This window comes from Ptychodera flava, chromosome 8, assembly GCF_041260155.1.
Source record: "Ptychodera flava strain L36383 chromosome 8, AS_Pfla_20210202, whole genome shotgun sequence".
In the NCBI taxonomy this organism is placed as follows: Eukaryota; Metazoa; Hemichordata; class Enteropneusta; family Ptychoderidae; genus Ptychodera; species Ptychodera flava.
The window spans coordinates 31,129,912-31,150,316 of NC_091935.1; the positions used below are offsets into that span (position 1 = coordinate 31,129,912).

Below are 20,405 nucleotides of genomic sequence, written 5' to 3' on the forward strand. Positions count from 1 at the left end.
TTGGTTTTCTGCAAGTCCATGTATTTGTTCTGAATGAACAATAAATACAAAATCTAGGAGAAATTACTACAGCTAACTCATTTTTTTTAAATTTCTTTTTCTACGAAATATAATTGTTCAGAATTACAACCTTGAGGTAATTCACATAAATTTTGTACTCCTTTTAATATGTCTCGGCACAGCGCTATATTTCATTGTAAGGAATGAGTAAAATATGAAATCCTGACTCTACGAAAATAATACTACAAAAAAACTTTAAAAATATCGCGGCAATTACACTACTTCAAAAATAAGTGGTGTGAACCTGGTTAGTTAAAGTGTACTGGTATGTCACTGAGATGCACCAAATGCTTTCAAAGTGACACCTTGTACACCCACACATACATTTCTGTGCAATGGTTTATTGTTTATACTTGATGCTAAATCTTCATGGAAGTTTTCTCTCTTATCTTATATGTGACTGTTACAGAAAAACTATGATCCAGACATGTAAAGCTTGTTTTGTCATTGTTGAAATACAAAGCTATGTTCATTTTTTTGTTTGCAGCAATTTTTATCATCAAGTAAGTAGTACTTTCTTTTTAAAAAATGCAAATAAACAAAACCAAAAACCTTAATTGATATAAAACATGAAACTAAAGAGCATGGGTACACTCTCACAAATTTCATTATTCGGGTTAATGTGACTTAACTTAGAAATGCAATTAATTTAATATCTACTTGAATCAAAACAGTTGATGACTTGTGTGTTCTATTTGTATGTTTGGTGGACTCTGGAACTAATTATTATACACTATGTTACTTTGAACTCTAGAGGGAGGTATTACTCTTCCTCTTATTAATGTTTCCTTGCATTGAGTATACACTGTGTACATTGAATTAGTACAACCAATAGCCTCTTTTTGTGATGGCAATACTTTTAAAAAACATGATACGATCTATTGAAAAAGGTTACTTACTTAATTAAATGTAAACTAAGACTGATCGGCAAATTTGCTCATTCTTTCTGATCAAGAAACATGACTACATCTTCTACAAGGCAATTAATTTCATTTTGTGATTTGAAAAGTGACGGGAGCTATTTTGGATGAAGTGGGAATTTATGACATGAGATACATGAAAAACTGATATATCTTGTTGACAAAAAAATGTAATTGTATTCAATACAGTACCTTTCATGATGTATCTCAAAGATGGGCTGAATATACAACATCAGTGAAAAAAGGTGAAAAAAAAGGTCATGGAAAATAAAATTAAGAGTACAATTTGAAGGAACAAGGTATGGAGGTAGGTGAGTGAAGTATATTTTAATTTTGAAACTATTCCCAATCGTCTTATGTCAATCTGTATTAGCACTGATAAAAAAAAATACAAGCTCTCTCTTTTTTATTTGCATTTTAAAACATTTCCTTTTTTCCCTTTTTTTGTTATAAAGATGACATCAGGCATTTAGCCATGTACTCCTGGTCAAAAAATTCCTTGATCAATTTTTGGTTGTTTTTGTACTAATGTCTACAAACTTACTTGGATATTTTGTCATGCTTATATGCAAGCCTGACATCTATTGGCATGGGTGGTAACAATATTGAGATTTGTTTTTTTTAATATACTACACAAGGAAATAAGCTAACAATTTAAGCCCCCTAAAATTACAAATATATTATCTTTCCATCATTCCTAAGTATGCCATTTTGCAGAACGTGAGTTCATTAAATCTAATCAAAAGTGATGAGTAGTAAGTACCTCCTGCTCTAGGGGCTTGGAAAATGAACAGGGCCTTGCTATATGGCATAAAAATAATTTCACAGAATTGTTTATGTTTTTCTTGAAAAACATTACAGGGAAGTTCAACATGGTTAGATGGTCATTGGTGGATCTTGTAATGTCGTATTTGGTATAACTCAGCATAACCTACCCCGGTAATTGCTCTGGGGCCTGTGGACAGGTAATTATCATGACAACTGACTAGGTTGAAAAACTGCAGGATGGAGTTGTATGTTAATTCTTGAAAACTACCTGGTCAGCACATACATATATAGTTCCCTGAAATAGCTGACTTCCTGTTCCTTCAGACCGAGCTACAGAGTGAATTTGACGTATCTTGATCATCTTGAAACCTGATGTTATTTTGCATAATTCTTGCTATAAATTAGTTTTCTACGGTGTTTGTTTTGTAAGTTTAATATACCTCTTGATTAGCACATGTATCTATCACAAAATCATCATTGCATCGAAAACTAGTTTAGTAAATGTTGCTGTGGGAATGGATAGCAATTAAAACTTTGCTGATTAAAAGAAGAAATGAAAAAAGGAACACTGGATTTATGCAACCTAACAGAGAAATATGGAACAGCATTGTTTGGATGACATCATCTATTATTTTTTTCCTTCCCTAATTATCTTTGACAGAGAAACATAGTAAAAAATAAATTACTGCTTCCAAGGCCATGTAAACACACTTGAATATTCACAACAGGCAGAAAGTGATTACAGGACTTGCAAAGAAAACTAGAAAATGGTTTGTCGGATTTAAAGAGAAAAGGGGTTAAAAACCTTCACTACATACAAGGAGATAGTTTACCCAATGTTACAAAAAAAAAAGAACGTCTTCCGTTCATCACAAATAATTGTAAACCTGATTTACAAACAGATAGACACCTGTCAGACACCCAATGACAAGTTGATTTTCTATATATATATACACAACACTTTTACAATGAGTTGATCAAACTATCTCACACTGTCTGCTCATTTACAACCTGATTTTAGCAAAGCCTCTGGAAAAAAAAAAAGCTCATTTTTTGTCATAAAACCCACTTTTACAACATTGCAGTGGGTCTGCTGTTACACTGCGCAGCACTTATCTGAAACACATATGTTCTCTTCTTCACTCTCATCCATGAAAAATAAAATATTGGCATGAAAATATATGTTTAAATCCCGGAAAACGGAATTTTTTTTTTCTCTTTTCATCTTAAAATATACATGTAGAACTAAATCTTGGTACAATTCTATGCAGCTATCAATGGAGAGTTCATCATTGGCTTATTGGTTCGCTTGATGTGACTGTGGTCTGAGTTAAAGCTCCTGACGTAAGCAATCCCTCTGGCAGGGCATTTATGCTTGCTACAGTGGCTGTTCCAATACCTCGTATACTGTCCATTTCAGAGATACGCATTGGTGCATTTTCAGTCTGATGGGTACTATCTGCTAATCCTATATGGTTGTGCTGTATTGATTTTGTGCTCAGTTTGCCCGTAGACATAAACATAACTTCTGTATCTGTTTTAAAACGTTTTGAATCTGATGGTCCATCCAAGTCCGGGTGCTCCTTTCGGAGAGTGGTGTCTGCCGCACAACTTCGGCTGACTGATTCCACACTGTCTTTGTTTTCGTGGTGGCCGTTTGCGGCTGAGCCCTCCGTGGCCTGTGCTGGCTCCGAAACTGATGGAATTGTGTTGGTACTTGTTTCAGCCAAGTGGTGGTGATGGGAATTGCTTGCATGATGCATGGAGTGACTGCTTGGTTTCAGGAACAGCGGCCTGTTCAGCAGGTGAGAATGTGGACTCACTGATCGACTTGCTGTGTTTGTTTCCGAATCATCAAGGAATCTGTCCATATAGTCCCTGTGATTGACAGAATAAGATGACACAGTTAAAGGTATACAGTCACCTGTAATCTAAATATGACCATATATGGTCAAAGGGGCATTCCTTTGTTATCAAAATGCCCATGTGAGGGCACTGTTTTTAACAAGCGACCTAGCGGCCGATATAGCTCCGCTGTGTTTATGTACAGAATAACTATTTTTGACACATGTTGATGAAGAAGGTGGAAATCTTTGATAACTCAATGCAGTGGCCAGAAAAATGTGGCTAAAATAAGCTGCAACAAGTCATCGTTGATGACACAGTCCCCACTTGTTAATGGGTACTTTGATTACAGGTCCTCAGAGAGGATAGAGTCCTCTTCATTAGGTCTGTGATAAAACTACTTTTGAATAAATTCGCTTGATACATGTCTGAGTTATGGTTCAGGACATGAAAAACTCGTAGTAAAATGGCCACACGGAGGCCATATTGGATTGTATAACAAAACAAATAACCGTGCATATGTATGACATTGGTAAATCTCCTTGTACCAACTTTGAATAAATTCGCTTGATACATGTCTGAGTTATGGTTCCGGACATGAAAAAAACGTAACAAAATGACCACACGGCAGCCATATTGGATCGTATCACAAAACAAATCAATGTACATGTGTATGACATAGGTCAATGTCCTTGTACCAACTTTGAATGAAATCGGTTGAGATATGCCTGAGTTATGGCTCTGTACATGAAAAAATCATAACAAAATGGCCGCACGGCGGCCATATTGCATTGTATCATAAAATAAATTGATATGCATAGCTATGACATTGGTCAATGTCCTTGTACCAACTTTGAATAAAATCGGTTGAAAGATGCTTGAGTAATGGCTCTGTACATGAAAAAATCGTAATAAAATGGCCGCCTCGCGGCCATATTGGATTGTATCACAAAACAAATTGACGTGCATATGTATGACATAGGTCAATGTCCTTGTACCAAGTTTGAATAAAATCGGTTGAGATATGCCTGAGTTATGGCTCTGTACATGAAAAAAATCGTAACAAAATGGCCGCACGGTAGCCATATTGCATTGTATCATAAAATAAATTGATCTGCATAGCTATGACATTGGTCAATGTCCTTGTACCAACTTTGAATAAAATCGGTTGAAAGATGCCTGAGTAATGGCTCTGTACATGAAAAAATCGTAATAAAATGGCCGCCTCGCGGCCATATTGGATTGTATCACAAAACAAATTGACGTGCATATGTATGACATAGGTCAATGTCCTTGTACCAAGTTTGAATAAAATCGGTTGAGATATGCCTGAGTTATGGCTCTGTACATGAAAAAAATCGTAACAAAATGGCCGCACGGCAGCCATATTGGATCATATCACAAAACAAATTGACATGCATATCTATGACATTGGTCAATGTTCTTGTACCAACTTTGAATAAAATCGGTTGAAACATGCCTGAGTTATGACTCTATACATGAAAAAATTGTAATAAAATGGCCGCCTGGCAGCCATATTGGATTGTATTACAAAACAAATTGATGTGCATCTGTATGACATATGAAGTAATCCTTGTACCAAGTTTGAATGAAATTGCTCCTGGCATCTCTGAGATATCTGCGTGAACGGACGGACGCACGGACGGACGCACACACGCACGCACGCACGCACGGACATGACCAAACCTATAAGTCCCCCCGGACGGTGTCCGTGGGGACTAAAAATACACAATTGAAGATTTCATCATACTTTGAATATATCACATCTGATCATCCCTAAGAACATGTCAACCAAAGCTATCTGATGAGTAGTTTTTTGACAATAAAATATTCTGACCAAAAATGGCAACAATTGCCCCCAAAAATAAAAATTGCAGATTTCATCATAATTTCAAAATATCACACTTAGTTCATATATAGAAACCTGTATACCAAATTTCAAAGCTGTTATAGACCAGTACTTTTGAGAAACGCATTTTTTGACCAAAAATGGCAAAATTGCCCCAAAATTACAAAAATTGCAGATGTCATCATTATTTCAATAAATATCATTTAGTTCATCTATGGAAACCTGTATACCAAATTTCAAAGCTATCAGATAAGTAGTTTTTGGAAATACACATTTTTTGACCAAAAATGGCAAAAATTGCCCCAAAAATACAAAATATTACAGATTTCATCAGAAATTCAATAAATATTACTTAGTTCATCTATAGAAACCTGTATACCAAATTTCAGAACTATCAGACCAGTACTTTTTGAGAAATACATTTTTTGACCAAAAATGGCAAAAATTGCCTTAAAAATGCAAATTTGCATATTTCTGCACAATTTGAACAAATCTGAAATAGATCATCCCTAGGGACATATGTACCAAATATCAAAGCTATCTGACCAGCACTTTTGAAGAAGAGATTTTTAAAGATTTTTTTACCAAAAATGACAAAAATTGCCTTAAAATACAAATATGCAAATTTCACCACCATTTGAACAAATCTGATTTAAGTCACCCTAAGCAAACTGCATATCAAATTTCAAAGCAATCGGACTAGCGGTTTCAGAGAAAAAGATTTTTTTACCAAAAACACCAAAAAATGCCTCAAAAATACAAATATGCAAATTTCACCATAATTTGAACAAACTGAAGTGAGGTCACCCCAAGTGTACTGCATATAAAATTTCAAAGCAATTGGACTTGTGGTTTCAGAGGAGAAGGCAATTGTTGACGGACGACGACGGACGCCGGACGACGACGGATAATCAACCTATTTGATAAGCTCCGCGTCGCTGACAGCGGAGCTAAAAAGTGGCCACCTGCTTAAAATCTGTGATTGGTTAGATTTTCTCTTTCCATGGTAACTGTGGCAAAATTGAAACAGGTGCTAGTGTACCTTTAAAGTACACACTGATGGACACAAAAAGCCTACAAATGTTTTGCTATCAAGCATGAGTGTTATCTAGTAGGGTAGGTCACATGGCATAAAATGTTTTCAGCATCATCATCTCTATAGGTAGAAGCAACTGTAGTTTGATTGCAGCGAGCATCAATCATAATATATATATAGGAATTTTGCATGAGATAATTCTCATAGCAATAACACACCTTGCAATACCCAACAAACATCCTGGAAATATAAAGACTTACGTGATGCCCGGATGCAGCTTGTATTTTGGCTTGGAAAGACGAGCCTGATTTGCAAATGTGTCATGCCTTTCTGTCTTTTTCCAAAGGTAGTAGAACTGAACCAGTTCTCCCACTGATCTTGTCCGCACCTAATTCAACAAAAACAACCGTGATTTGTCTTGGGGAAAGATAGTGGACTATGGACTTGACAAATGTTGACAGCATTCACCAATTTAAGGAATGTTTTACAGAGTAGTTGTATTGCTGGATGAGATGGTTAAAGGTATTACACAGCTGTAAAAGGAAGCTTATTGCTAACCATTTGTTTGGCAACTAGGGCTCCAGGGAGTAACCTCTTTTTGGAGCTCCTGTGACACCCTAATTTTCTTCATCCGCTATGAACATAAGAGGGTACAGATGGGGCATATGTTACAATGAATAACAGCAAAGTGCTTTTCTGAGTTTTACGTCAGTACACCATTCAAAATCCCACGGCTTTCTTTGTAAACATGGAATTCACAATGATGTCAATAGGCAGCTGGAAGCATGAACACAAAATTGAAAATAGTTTATTTGATCTCCTTTTAGTACTGTCATATGATTGGGAACCTGTTACACCATGGATATGCTCGATCTATGAATTGAAATTTCCCTTTTTCGATTAATTTACAGGGGCAGGTCTCTGTCAGCCTGATTTCTGAGCAAAATAATTAACTGGACACATCTTTCAAAGAAGTGAAAAGGACTAACATCAGGTGATAATGCCAGAACCAGGGATTGCAGACTGCAGCTTTCATGTAAACCCTTATACTATTAAAGTCACACTGATTGCAAATAGTTAGTTATGAGGTGCCGCTTTAACCCTTATCCTGCCAAGTTCATTTTTCAACATCAGGTCAAGTAGGTTAAACCAGTTAAACACAAACCGTCTTACATGATGCATTTTAACAAACAATATTGAAGGCCCCTGAAACATAGATACTGTAAACATGATTTTTATGGACAAAAGCTGCTATATCATACCAAGCCAAGAGGATGAAAATACTCTAGGTTTTGACTCAATACCATTTTTAGTGGACTTGGCAGACGGGGAAAGGGAGACTGTCTGGCAGGCAACAGGTTAATTGTAGATGATTTTAACAGTATATAATTATCTGAATGGTACTGATAGTACATAATCTCTTCTGACATTGTTGTGCATCATCTAAATTGCTACTTAAGGTGCATTATCTCAAACATCACCTCCCTAGCTACTAATGTGACACTGAAGCAATTAATTAAAAGTTATATTGAACTAATTCTTGAAAAGTCCCTTGTCCCTGAAAATTTCTATTACACAATCTGATTCAATGCTAATTGCATTCTATCCTCTCTCCATATAAAGATACCATATTTGAAAACTAATCAGCAGAGTGGTGAAAATATGCCCATTATTCAGAGGACAGGCTATCAGGATGTTTCACCAGTGTAATTAACTTGGCTTGATGATATAGATCATCTAATTAAAGTTAGCCAAGTTATTGATACTGATACAACATCAGGCTCTAAGTGATCCTAATAGTTCCCCATGCTATTCATTTGTAATAGCGAATGGGAGCTGAAAATGATGTCAAACACATGGTATCACAATGCTTCTTGAGAGAAGAGAGAGAGAGAGAGTAGTTTATGCTAAAATCAAGGACACAACTAAACAGGAAACAAGATTAACATCACAACAAGACTGTACAGAAAATAACAATTACGTACAATGTATGTTCAATGGAACACATTTACAGTTTATACATGTATATTATATGTGCGGGTAACCAGGTTACTTCAACTAGACTCCTTTTAATGCTGTAAAGGTTACAAGTTTAAAGGGAAACATTTGTCAGAACTGCACCTCTGCGAGTTTCTTGTTTACAAACAATGTATTTCATGAACGATATCTAGATGTACCTCATCATCTTAGCTGCAACATTTAAATTATACGTTTTAGATTATGACAGACGTGTTTTAACTTTCATCAACCACCATCGTACCTTGGATACAGTGTTTACATTGGTCGTCCATGCCACTCTTGGAGTGCAGTTCCAACAATTGTATCCCTTTAATAAACATACACACTGATAAAACTGAGAGGCAGTGGATATAATTAGAGCAAGCGCATGACAAACAAGTCATCGTTGATGACACAGTCCCCACTTGTTAATAGGTACTTTGATTACAGGCCCTCAAAGAGGATAGAGTCCTCTTCATTAGGTCTGTGATAAAAATACTTTTGAATAATTCGCTTGATACATGTCTGAGTTGTAGTTCAGGACATGAAAAAATGGTAATAAAATGGCCACATGGTGGCCATATTGGATCGTATCACAAAACAAATCAATGTGCATATGTATGACTTAGGTCAATGTCCTTGTACCAACTTTGATTAAAATCGGTTGAGATATGCCTGAGTTATGGCTTTGTACATGAAAAAATCATAACAAAATGGCCGCACAGCAGCCATATTGAATTGTATCACAAAACAAATTAACGTGCATATGTATGACATTGGTCAATCTCCTTTTACCAACTTTGAATAAAATCGCTTGTTACATGTCTGAGTTATGGTTCCGGACATGAAAAAACGTAATAAAATGGCCACACGGCGGCCATATTGGATCGTATTACAAAACAAATCAATGTGCATGTGTATGACATAGGTCAATGTCCTTGTACCAACTTTGAATAAAATCGGTTGAGATATGCCTGAGTTATGGCTCTGTATATTAAAAATCGTAACAAAATGGCCGCACAGCGGCCATATTGGATTGTATCACAAAACAAATTGATGTGCATGGCTATGACATTGATCAATGTCCTTGTACCAACTTTGAATAAAATCTGTTGAAACATGCCTGAGTAATGGCTCTGTACATGAAAAAATCATAATAAATGGCCGCCTGGCGGCCATATTGGATCGTATCACAAAACAAATTTACGTGTATATGTATGACATAGGTCAATGTCCTTGTACCAACTTTGAATAAAATCAGTTGAGATATGCCTGAGTTATGGCTCTGTACATGAAAAAATCGTAACAAAATGGCCGCATGGCAGCCATATTGGATCGTATCAACAAAAAATTAAAGTGCATATCTATGACATTGGTCAATGTCCTTGTATCAACTTTGAATAAAATCAGTTGAAACATGCCTGAGTTATTGCTCTGTACATGAAAAAATCGTAATAAAATGGCCGCCTGGCAGCCATATTGGATCGTATCAGGAAACAAATCGACGTGCATCTGTATGACATATGATGTAATCCTTGTACCAAGTTTGAATGAAATCGCTGCAGGCGTCTCTGAGATATCTGCGTGAACGGACGGACGCACGGACGGACGCACGCACGCACGGACATGACCAAACCTATAAGTCCCCTCGGACGATGTCCGTGGGGACTAACAAAACTCCTTGCATGTAGGGCTGTGGGGCTCAGCTGGGTTTTTTTATCATCATGCAGAAATTTACACTAAATTATCCCCCAGTTATACCACTGAAAGCATGTACACACACGATACTCATTCACTGAATGAATTCTGTTGAAATCTTTGTTTTCAAAAACTTGAGAATAGTTGAACTTTCATTGACCTTTTTCAGCAATTTTACAATGTTCAGCAGAATGTGAATCATCAGTTGCTTGTCAGATTTTTTTCACTTTCAAGCTTACACTAAGGGGAAGGGGTAGGGGAGTATAGTCACGTACAATGAGCATAATTTGCACTGCGCTTGGTTTATCTACTGTCCCCAACAAATACTGGGTGCTTTCAAATTTATTTCAAACTGCTTTTTGAATGAAGGATTTTAAACCAACAAAGGTGTAAGTAGCAAACTGCTATTGGGAAATGATTATGGGCAATTTTTTATGAGTTTCAGAATACTGAGGGCAATGTACTATCAGTCTTCAAAAATATCCTAATACGTTCAGTGTTCTAGTATAAGCTAATTTGATGTGCCACTAACTCAAAGTTGTTCACTTTGACTAAAGAAGTTCCTACATATTTACTGGTATATGATTTACTGTCAGAGGACATTCCTAGATTGAATTGGAAAGTGACTTCAGGAATTTCAAAAGTTAAAATGGCACACCAGTATTATTTGTGTGCTTTTACAGTGAAATGCAGCACAATATTTTCTACACACAAATATACAGAGAATGACAGAAGTACAGGCACTCTATTCTGCTTACTAAAGACCCAGAAGCAAAACACAGTGATGATATAACACCACAATGTTTAAACTACTTGTACTGTATAAAAAGTCTGAGTTCTATCTCATGATCATTTATATTTTGTTAGTTATGCTTTTGCTCAGACTGCACTGCAAATACTAAAATACACTAAATCTCTATGAGCATAAACAACATCCTCTAGGGCAGGAACATCAGCAGTGACAATAAATATAAGTGAATTAAACATTTTACAGATAATCAAAAATCACGAATCTTTTGTTGGTGTAAGTGTATCTCATACACTCCCTGGCATATGGAATGATATTGTACAGTACCTTGTGTTGTTGAATCATGTGGAAATCTTTACCATACGTCCGAAGTCCATTTTCAAAACTCCGACATTCGTCTTCAGACCATAAACTCATTTCATCAGTGGGCGGCGTCACCTGCATCCTATGTCGGCGAAGAGCTTCTTCCAGATTGTGCCCACATTGCAGTAGAAGGTAGAGAGCCTAAAAGTACAAGGTGGAAATTGCCTTTAAAATTGGCAGTTCTTTCCAGTCTACAAGGTACATGCACAAAATATAGCAGTATTCAATTTGCAAATCATTTGTATAAGAGATCATATTAATAAGTGCAATATTTCAGATCATGCTAATTGTTAACAGTTCACTTCATCCTTGGACTAAAGGCCCACAAGTAGTTCTCATGCGGGAACCAGGGATTGACGACAACTGCTTTAAATGTCCATTTACTCTCTAAATATGGATGTTTATCATCAAAGAATCAAAATTACACAATTTCATGGCTGGTCTGAGACTTTCATGACCGCTGTAAGACTTTCCACGACTTAAACTTGGTAAAGAAAGGATTAACTTGTCAACTCCTTTTGCTCATCAAACTGTACAGAGTAATATAATTATATTTTCACACTGTTTATCCTATGATCAAAACTGCAACTTTCTGTTATTTTATGTGATTAACTCAGCCATTTTCCATGTCAGCAAGGTCAAAGAAGGAAAACTTCATTACAGTTGCTATGGCATGGTGTGTTGATGTTGGTTCTTGCCTTTAATCATAGAACGGCGCACAAAGATGGCAATTGCTGAAATCCAGTATCGACAAATTTACTGTCATTACTTCTTCCACACTCCAAAAATTTGTGAGACAGAGATTGACGAGATATTTGAACAACTTTGTCTACATCAGATTTTTGAATTTGATGAAATTTTTACCTGCTCATCATCTCTGATGTGGTTCCCTGTGGGGATTGCCTTGACTCCCTGAGAACCAGCAGGGATTTCCTGAACCTGTCGCAAGTACTCCTCCACTCGCTCATCATCACATTTGGTGTGATCCCACAACAGTCTGTCTTCATTTTCATAAGCTGAAAAATGAATGGGCGTTATGGATGCCATCAAAAGATCAAAGTCATAGGATCAAACATACAGAGGTAGTTGGAGATTGGACATACAGAGATTTTGCTCATTCCTTCAGTATCCGCAACAATGATTTGATTTTCCAGTAGGAATGTTGATAGATGGGTATTGGGCAAACTTGAGGTTTTAACCCCATATTGACCTTTTGATGCTATCCATAAAGCATTACACCACAAACATGTTCAACAATCTACATTTCAAAAGGGCCAGCCCTGTAAGTTAAGTGATGGTTTCATTTTTTAAAATATTGCCCATCACCCGGTTCAATATTACTTTCAAACTTCAATCAGTACAGGTACCCAAACGTGTATCAATTAGAAACTCATGAACATCTCTTTTAACATTTTCTTTTAACTGTTCGTTATCTTCAGAAAAACAAAACATCTTTCTTATCTCCATTCAACATATACACTGTGGGTGAAGAAGTCTGTAGTCAGATGCAACTGCCATTGAACTCAAGAGACCAAACCTCACAATATCTATCATTAGACAACATGTGGTCCTTACCTGGTGCATCATCATATTTACTGAGTCCTTCGGGAACTTCTGCTTGATAGTAAGAGCCAATATTGATTTCCTGCGGGAAAGAATGCAGTCATGTCACTTTTTGTAGTGAAGCTTAGCAATATATAGAGTAGTAGCATCTTTGCTATTATGTTCATAACTTGACAGAGCACCCTTTACTACTCTATGCATAAGATGGATCAAGAAAACTTGATCTATGATAAATGGTATCTGTGTTTTTTATTATGTGAAAACATTGTTTTATAAAACGTCATAAAAGCTAAACTTTTCAACAAAATCTTCAGATCAACATCATATGTTATCCAGGGTTCGAAATACCCGGTGGTCATGCGTCAAAAGACCACCAATTATCTCATTTGGACCACCAGATTCTATTTTGGGTGGTCAATCTTGACCACCAAGTTTTTGGAGGTCAAAATAGTGCACTGCAGAGCTGTAAATCTTACATGCCTCTCACAGTTTATTGCTAGGAGTATCCAGAAACAATATATTGTCCTCTGAGATAGATATTTTAGCAGTTATGTAAATACACGTCTTGTCTGTTCAATCACAGTCCCTCCATTGTGGTTCAATGTCAGTCCTTCAACCCCACTCCCATCTACCCAAGTGAGGCGTTCCTTTGGATAGACAATGTCTCTCTTTGTTTTACTGTTTACTGCTATAATTATTGTGATAAAGTCTGCAAACGTTGAATAACATCTAGCAAATTTCGTCTAGTCATTAAAGTGACACAGATCAATGTACAAAACTCTTACAAAACTTCATAATAGTCCAAAAAAATGCAATAATTGTCACGTTATCAGAAGTAATTGTCATTTCTTTATTACACAGTAATTCTGTCAAAACTTAAAATCTGTAACTCAAGTCCTTTGCATATAGTCAGTCAGTCAGTCACTCATGCAGTAGTCAAGTTGATCTGTAAATGACTGAAAATTTTCCAGTGGATTTACTGGGCATCCATCATACATGTAAACCAACTTAACACGTGTAGCAGCATGGTGAAATGGTTCCAAAACAGCATGTACAGCCCACTATTCACCCCCATGGACCCCAACCTCCACAAGAATTACACTCTGATATGACTAATTTTTTTGACCACCAAATTTTGCAATTGACCACCAAAATTTGAATCTGGTGGTCAAACTTGACCACCAAACAAAAAAATAAATTTCGAACCCTGTTATCAATATCAATATCTACAATTTTCACTTTAATTTTGTAAGTACATGTATTGTACGATGATGAAAAGCAAGACCTGTGCAAACAGGAAGAGACAAAAAATACCGCAATTATACGGTGTCGCTCAAATTTGATCAGAATTGGTACATACCAGTATGGGTACCAAAGATCAACAATAAATGTTGTTTCTATCTGTTCAGTGCAGAAAAATTCTACGTTGATGTTATGACAATGATTTCTGCACAGTACAACCAGAAAAACAACAAGAAATATTTAAACCAGAAAAACAAGAATGACAAAAGTAATTAAGGTCTGAAACTTTAGGTACTGGAGAACTTTAGCAACATGCATAGCAGAAAGGCAGCTAGCCCCCCTTAGTTTGACCATAGACGGTCTTCCTCCCCTCTACTGACGGTCTTCCTCCCCTCTACTGTCTATGGTTTGAGCAGGTCTGTTAATATGTAACAGTTCATAAACAATGACAGGAAGTGACTCAAGTCAGGGGAGTAAGCCTGTTTCAAGCCTTTTTCAGAATTTTGCTTTTTCTTACCTCATTTGCACATTTTGACACTGATGTGTTCATTTGAACAAATTCACATCTCAACCCTTACATCTACCTGTACACCAATACTGAGACGGTAGCTTTGGCGCTATGGAAGCCTTTGTGTGTGACGGACATACATCCGCACATACCCACAAATATACAGACGCCACTTAGACTTATCACATAAGCTCTTTTTGGTATTTATATATAAAACCAAATATGAGCTAAAAACACAACATATCGGTTTTACAGATGCCAGGAAGAACAGAGAGTGACAAACCTTTTTCCAGTCATCATAGGGTTGAGGCTCATAGTCAGAGTCATCCGATTCTGAGCCTGAATCTGGCATGGTATTTGCTGTGAAAGACAAACAAAACATATTACTTGCATGTAAGATGTAATGCTTTGTTTACTTCAGAGTGAGTGATTGCACAAATGCCACTTTAATATAAGAACAAATCCCCATGAAAATAAATACAAATACACAGAGTATCGATAGTGGTACTCCACAGTATATGATTGCCGCCTATGATGTAAAACTACATCATTGATTTAACTAACAATCTGTCCAGCCACAGTCAAATGACAAAACTCACTTCCAATCTACAGAAATCTGTGATAAGGCTGAACGATTATCAAGTAGACCATGCCTTCAAATTACGAAACTGTGTCTGAACTTTTATGAATGCAGCGTGAATAATTTGTCTATGATTTGTGATTTGTTAATATATTTAACATTTACTGAACAGAAGAGTAAGAATCAGACACTGTCTATAATTGGATGGTTGATCCTTGCTATAACCTTAAATTTGAGTAATTTACATGTATTATGGTGCTCCTCCATCAGAACCAAATCCCTCTGAAATTTGTAAGCAGAGGGGACATATTCCCCCTTGTGTAAGAAACCTGGAGAAAACACAGGTACTGATATTATATAATGTCTGATGTTTGAAGGGAGGGAGGGAATTGTCCCAACTGCCGCTAAGCGTATGGGACCCATATGGCGGGTCCCAACATCCCTTGTCCCAAAAAGTTCAAAATTGCAGCTGTACTGAAACTGGTGACCATGGCCAAAGCAGTTTGATATAAATGAAGGGAGGCAATCAAAGTTACTTGGCAAAGTCTTGCAGTGATTGGTAAGCTACAAAACTATGAACATGCATCAAATGCTGAGCTTGCTTTACATTTGCTCGACATCCAATTTCTGGAAAGAGGCAATGAGTATCAACAAGGCAGCTGTAGACAGGATGACCCCCCTCCCTTTAATGACAAAACCGCTCCAGCTGGGTTTCCTTTTGATATAAGAGCACTGCAATGTTGTAAGACATTTTGCAAAAGTTGACATGAATAAATGTACAAACATGTATGAGTTGTAATATGTGATCACAGCATACTACATGCGTTGTGAGTTCATTTTCCTTTTCAAAGAAAACACAAGTAGACAGTAAAAGCCTAAGGCATTGGCAATGATCTCCTACTGATGTACTTATGACCATGTCTGATCAATTTCATTATGGCAACACTGTGGGTTTGACAGGTTTATCATTATGACAGGGACACCAATCAAATTCATGGCAACTACAGCCAAGACTGTAACAAACAGCATACTTACACCGAAGAGGCCTGGGAATAATCTCACTACTTTCTGAAGTCTCACCAACCAGATCATAAAGATCTCTAGTGAGTTCTTCATGGTTACTGCTTTCTCCATTTTCATCAGGATCATCTTGTAAGAGATCCCGCGCTATCTGCTCCTTGTCCAGCGTCAAGTTATCAGTGTTGATTTGAATATCATTTTCTTCACTGCTGAGCGCCGGTTGCTCTACTGGACCACTTTCATAACCATACATGGCAAGCAGATGCTCCAGGGGCATTTCACTCTCCTGTTTTGACAAAGAAAAAACAATTACAGAGTTAATAGTTATCACAACCAGTCTCTTCGATCTTTATTGCCGATGATTATAGTGAATCCACTGCCCTGATCTTGTAATTATTCATCTTATGATACACTTGGGATATACATACATTATTTAAAAAATTAAAAAACAAAATACATTAAAAAGACAGTTTGCATTTCCATTATGTAGTAACAGTGAAAGTTAAAAGGTTTTAGTAAAATCACTATAATGACTAGGTGGAAACATCTGATGCCTGTACTTTATGTTCAAGGAGGTCAATCGATGAACTTCTCACTACAGTGACCCATGATAGGAAATCAATAAATTTTATTGCTGTCATGAACAACCCTTAAATAGCTTCCAATGAGTGTGTGTGACACGTTGAAATGTGCCTGTTCTGAAGACAACTGATGAATAGTTAATTATGAGCTGTAGTGAGTAGTAATAAATTTAATGAACCTTAACAGAGTCTATGCAAACATCCCATATCTTGTGAATAAAATGCCGTAATGGCAAAAGTCTTGTGCAAAAGATACCTGTTATTATTGTGGTGGGTAACAAAAGACCACATCCCTAAACATTTACTAGACTATTATTCTTGGATTTCTCAATAGATGATGACATACATGAGAGTATCTTGTCATTAGATTATGTTCTGATTTTTACAATTTGGCAATGGACTTTTCATGTGCACTTTGATACTGATAATTTCTTTCCTTCCATTGAATTAAATACATGATTTCTGTTTTTATTGATATGTCAGAATCTGCTCTCAAATAAGTAGATAGGCAATGGCTTGGGTTATGTTAGCCGATCCATCTAGGCCTGACTTTGTTGACCAGTAAGCGAAAGACTTTGTTAACTTCCTCTACATCATGTTCAAATCGGACAAGTTTTAAAGAAAGAAATTCACCTTCTCCAAATCATCAAGTTCATTCCCACAACTTTCCCCACTGTCCAGCTGCTCCTCTTCCTCCATAGTTCGCTCATCATCAAAGTCATGGATAAGCATCTCAGCAGAGGGATCAAAGTCTCTATCAGTGTCTACAGCAGAAACAATATACACAATGTATAGTAATGGTATCATTTAAATTCTGATACATGTAATTGAACCAGCAGAGTATAGTTATCTGGTATATTACATATTAAATTTCATTTCCATGAAATCTTTCCCTTGTACATCTTTTTGAATTTGTAACTTATTTGACTATGAATACATTTATTTAGCTATTATTTAGTAATTATTGAATAGTGCTTATCAAACCCAGTATATTGTGTATTTATGGCCTATTAAACAAGCACTTGAATAATGTTTACCAAACCCAGTATGGTATATTGCTGATTTGTGGACTATCAAAAAAGCCAAAACCAGTACTCTGTGATTGGTTCCTCCATTCAGTTTTCTCTGGTAACTTACATTTTGATAATGCCACTAGCACCTACGTGTGCACATGTCAAGGATGCAGAAAGTCAGATTACAGGTTGCAAAAACAAAAGTATAGATGGTTACAAGTAGTGTGTGAGCTCATTATGCCAGTGCAAAATGTCCTGATTTTTTTTAACTAATTATTTTCACACCTGGCAAATTTTAGCTGACAGCTGGTTGTTTTTGTAGGCTGCCTGCTATTTTCTACATCCCTGCATGCACTTTGATCTTTACAACACTCTTATTTATCATGCTCTCTTTGTAAATACTTTGAAAGTGAAATGATAAATGATCAGATCTCCTAATCCAAGTTATATTGAAAATAATTACGATCTAGCAGATCACACTGATAATATTCTTCCACATAATTTGATATATAACTTAAGGTAGCTACATACCTTTTAGACACTTTCAGATTTTTATTTTTTTCTCAATTGAACACGTCCCAAACCCAAATAAATTATACATTTTCTGAAAGCCCTGATATAGAGCTATCCGACCAAGCACAGTGCACGATCATTATTTGCATAGGAGTCACGTGACAAGCGTTTTGCTGAACCTTCCAAAAACCGGTTTTTCCCGCCTTATGCAAACACGCTGCAAAATTTCCGCTTGGAATTTCTTCATTGACAAGCCTTGACAATATCCTTCAAAACCGTGTCTGGGATTTTCTTTATATGCCTTTGTTTTTTTTCAAGTGCGCTCTTAAAGGTTTTAGATGAAGGTGCTTTTCAAGGACTTTTAATTATCACGCCATATAATTTGAATGGAGCCTCCGGGAAAAAATCGCAGACACAGTTTTGAAGGATATTGTCAAGGCTTGTCAATGAAGAAATTCTAACCGGAAATCTTGCAGCATGTTCGCATAAGGCCGGGAAAACCAGTTTTTTGAAGCTTCAGCAAAACGCTTGTCACGTGACTCTTATGCAAAAAATGACCGTGTACTGTGCTTGGTCGGATAGCTCTATATCAGGGCTTTCAGAAAATGTATACTTTATTGGGGTTTGGGACGTGTTCAATTGAGATAAAATAAAAATCTGAAAGTGTCTAAAAGGTATGTAGCTACCTTAATACAAATATATTGCAACATCAAGATATCTGGCAATTGGCAGGAGCCCACAATTACAACAATCAGTCTGTTGTTTCAGACAAACTGTAAGTCCTCTCAGCCAGTGTTTCTCTTGCCCTTAATGTTTGTTTTCCCTGAAGAAAATATTACAAGAGTGACTAAAAGAAATTTCTAAAAATCCCACCAGTTCTTAGTCTTATGTACAATATTATTGCAGTAAGAACACTGCTGCCTGGCATGCTATCCCCTGAAACTCACTTACAAATGTACATTTCCTAAACAATCATCTCAGTGTTTCTGTCGATATTGATATTGAAGAAAAAATGAACTAGTTGTATGCACATTGACACAACACCAAGATATTTGAATCAAACATAGTGCTCAGAAATACTGCATTAAAATTAAGGAACAGGGATATTTGTTTGCCCTTTCTTGACAAAAGCAGTTCATAATTTTACAATTAGCAAAATCCTACAGAATTTTTGTCTGCCTTTCGATTTAGTATGACATTTTTTCGGGTTGTTTTGATAACGGAAATATGAGTTTGGGATGTATTGTTCCCGCCCCCAAATAATCGGCTTTATTTTCCTTTTCGAATTTTCTTACGTTGCACTTCACTATAATGTTGATGTTAATTACCAGTGCTTTGTGAACGTATATACAAGCTGATTCACTGACTCTGTTGCAGGAAGTTTGTCACCGTGACCTATGACGGATGCTAATTAATTATTCATGAGGTCAAAAGACAGTTTTGAGATTCCGATATTCTGACACGTAAAATGTAATATTAAAAAAAGACAATGTAATAAAATTTAAAAGACGTTCATAAACGTTTGATTCTGATCAAAACGGAAAAAATTGCAGCTCTACGTTCTAAGAACGGGACCTTTCCTGGTGAAGTCGCCCGCCCGTAATTTGCATAGAGCGCGGAAAGAAATTGAGATGTTGTAAGATCAACTTACCTGGGCTCGACTCACTTGTCGCCGGCTGAAATGAAAACAAAGTCATTTTAGGTTAAATGTTATCAAAGTAAAATGAAGATTTTTTGATTTCCGATTTTGGCGTAACTTTCGAAAATTCGCCGCAAAAATTGGCACTGTCGCAGCGCCCCAAACGGTGATGTAACTCGATAAGGAAATTTCAGAAATCAGTGATACTTCACATGTAGCAAAAATCGAGTACAAGAAGTCTTCCTAGTCGAGCGTATCCGAAGATAAAGCTCTATCAATTTGGAAAAAAGTGAAAATTCCATCAAATTCACAGAATCGATGAAAATTTTTACCTCCGCCATTTTGAATGAGTATTATGGGATCGAAATTAGGTTAAGAGAGACCCGGATGTAATTTACATGCAGTACCCAGCTCAACAAATTCATACTGACTTCATGATT

General features: G+C 36.5%; 1 protein-coding gene across 1 annotated transcript; it reads right to left on the reverse strand.

The window, feature by feature from the left end:
* LOC139139061 (mesoderm induction early response protein 1-like) lies at positions 1-20,387 on the reverse strand. The gene is made up of 10 exons (XM_070707794.1): positions 20,298-20,387; positions 19,978-20,002; positions 17,434-17,564; positions 16,235-16,505; positions 14,903-14,979; positions 12,882-12,951; positions 12,171-12,322; positions 11,271-11,447; positions 6,760-6,887; positions 1-3,626 (listed from the first exon to the last, which is right to left on the reverse strand). The coding sequence occupies exons 1-10, from the start codon at positions 20,304-20,306 to the stop codon at positions 3,038-3,040; spliced, it is 1,629 nt and encodes a 542-aa protein (XP_070563895.1). The 5' UTR covers positions 20,307-20,387; the 3' UTR covers positions 1-3,037.
* Positions 20,388-20,405: the final 18 nt, after the last annotated feature.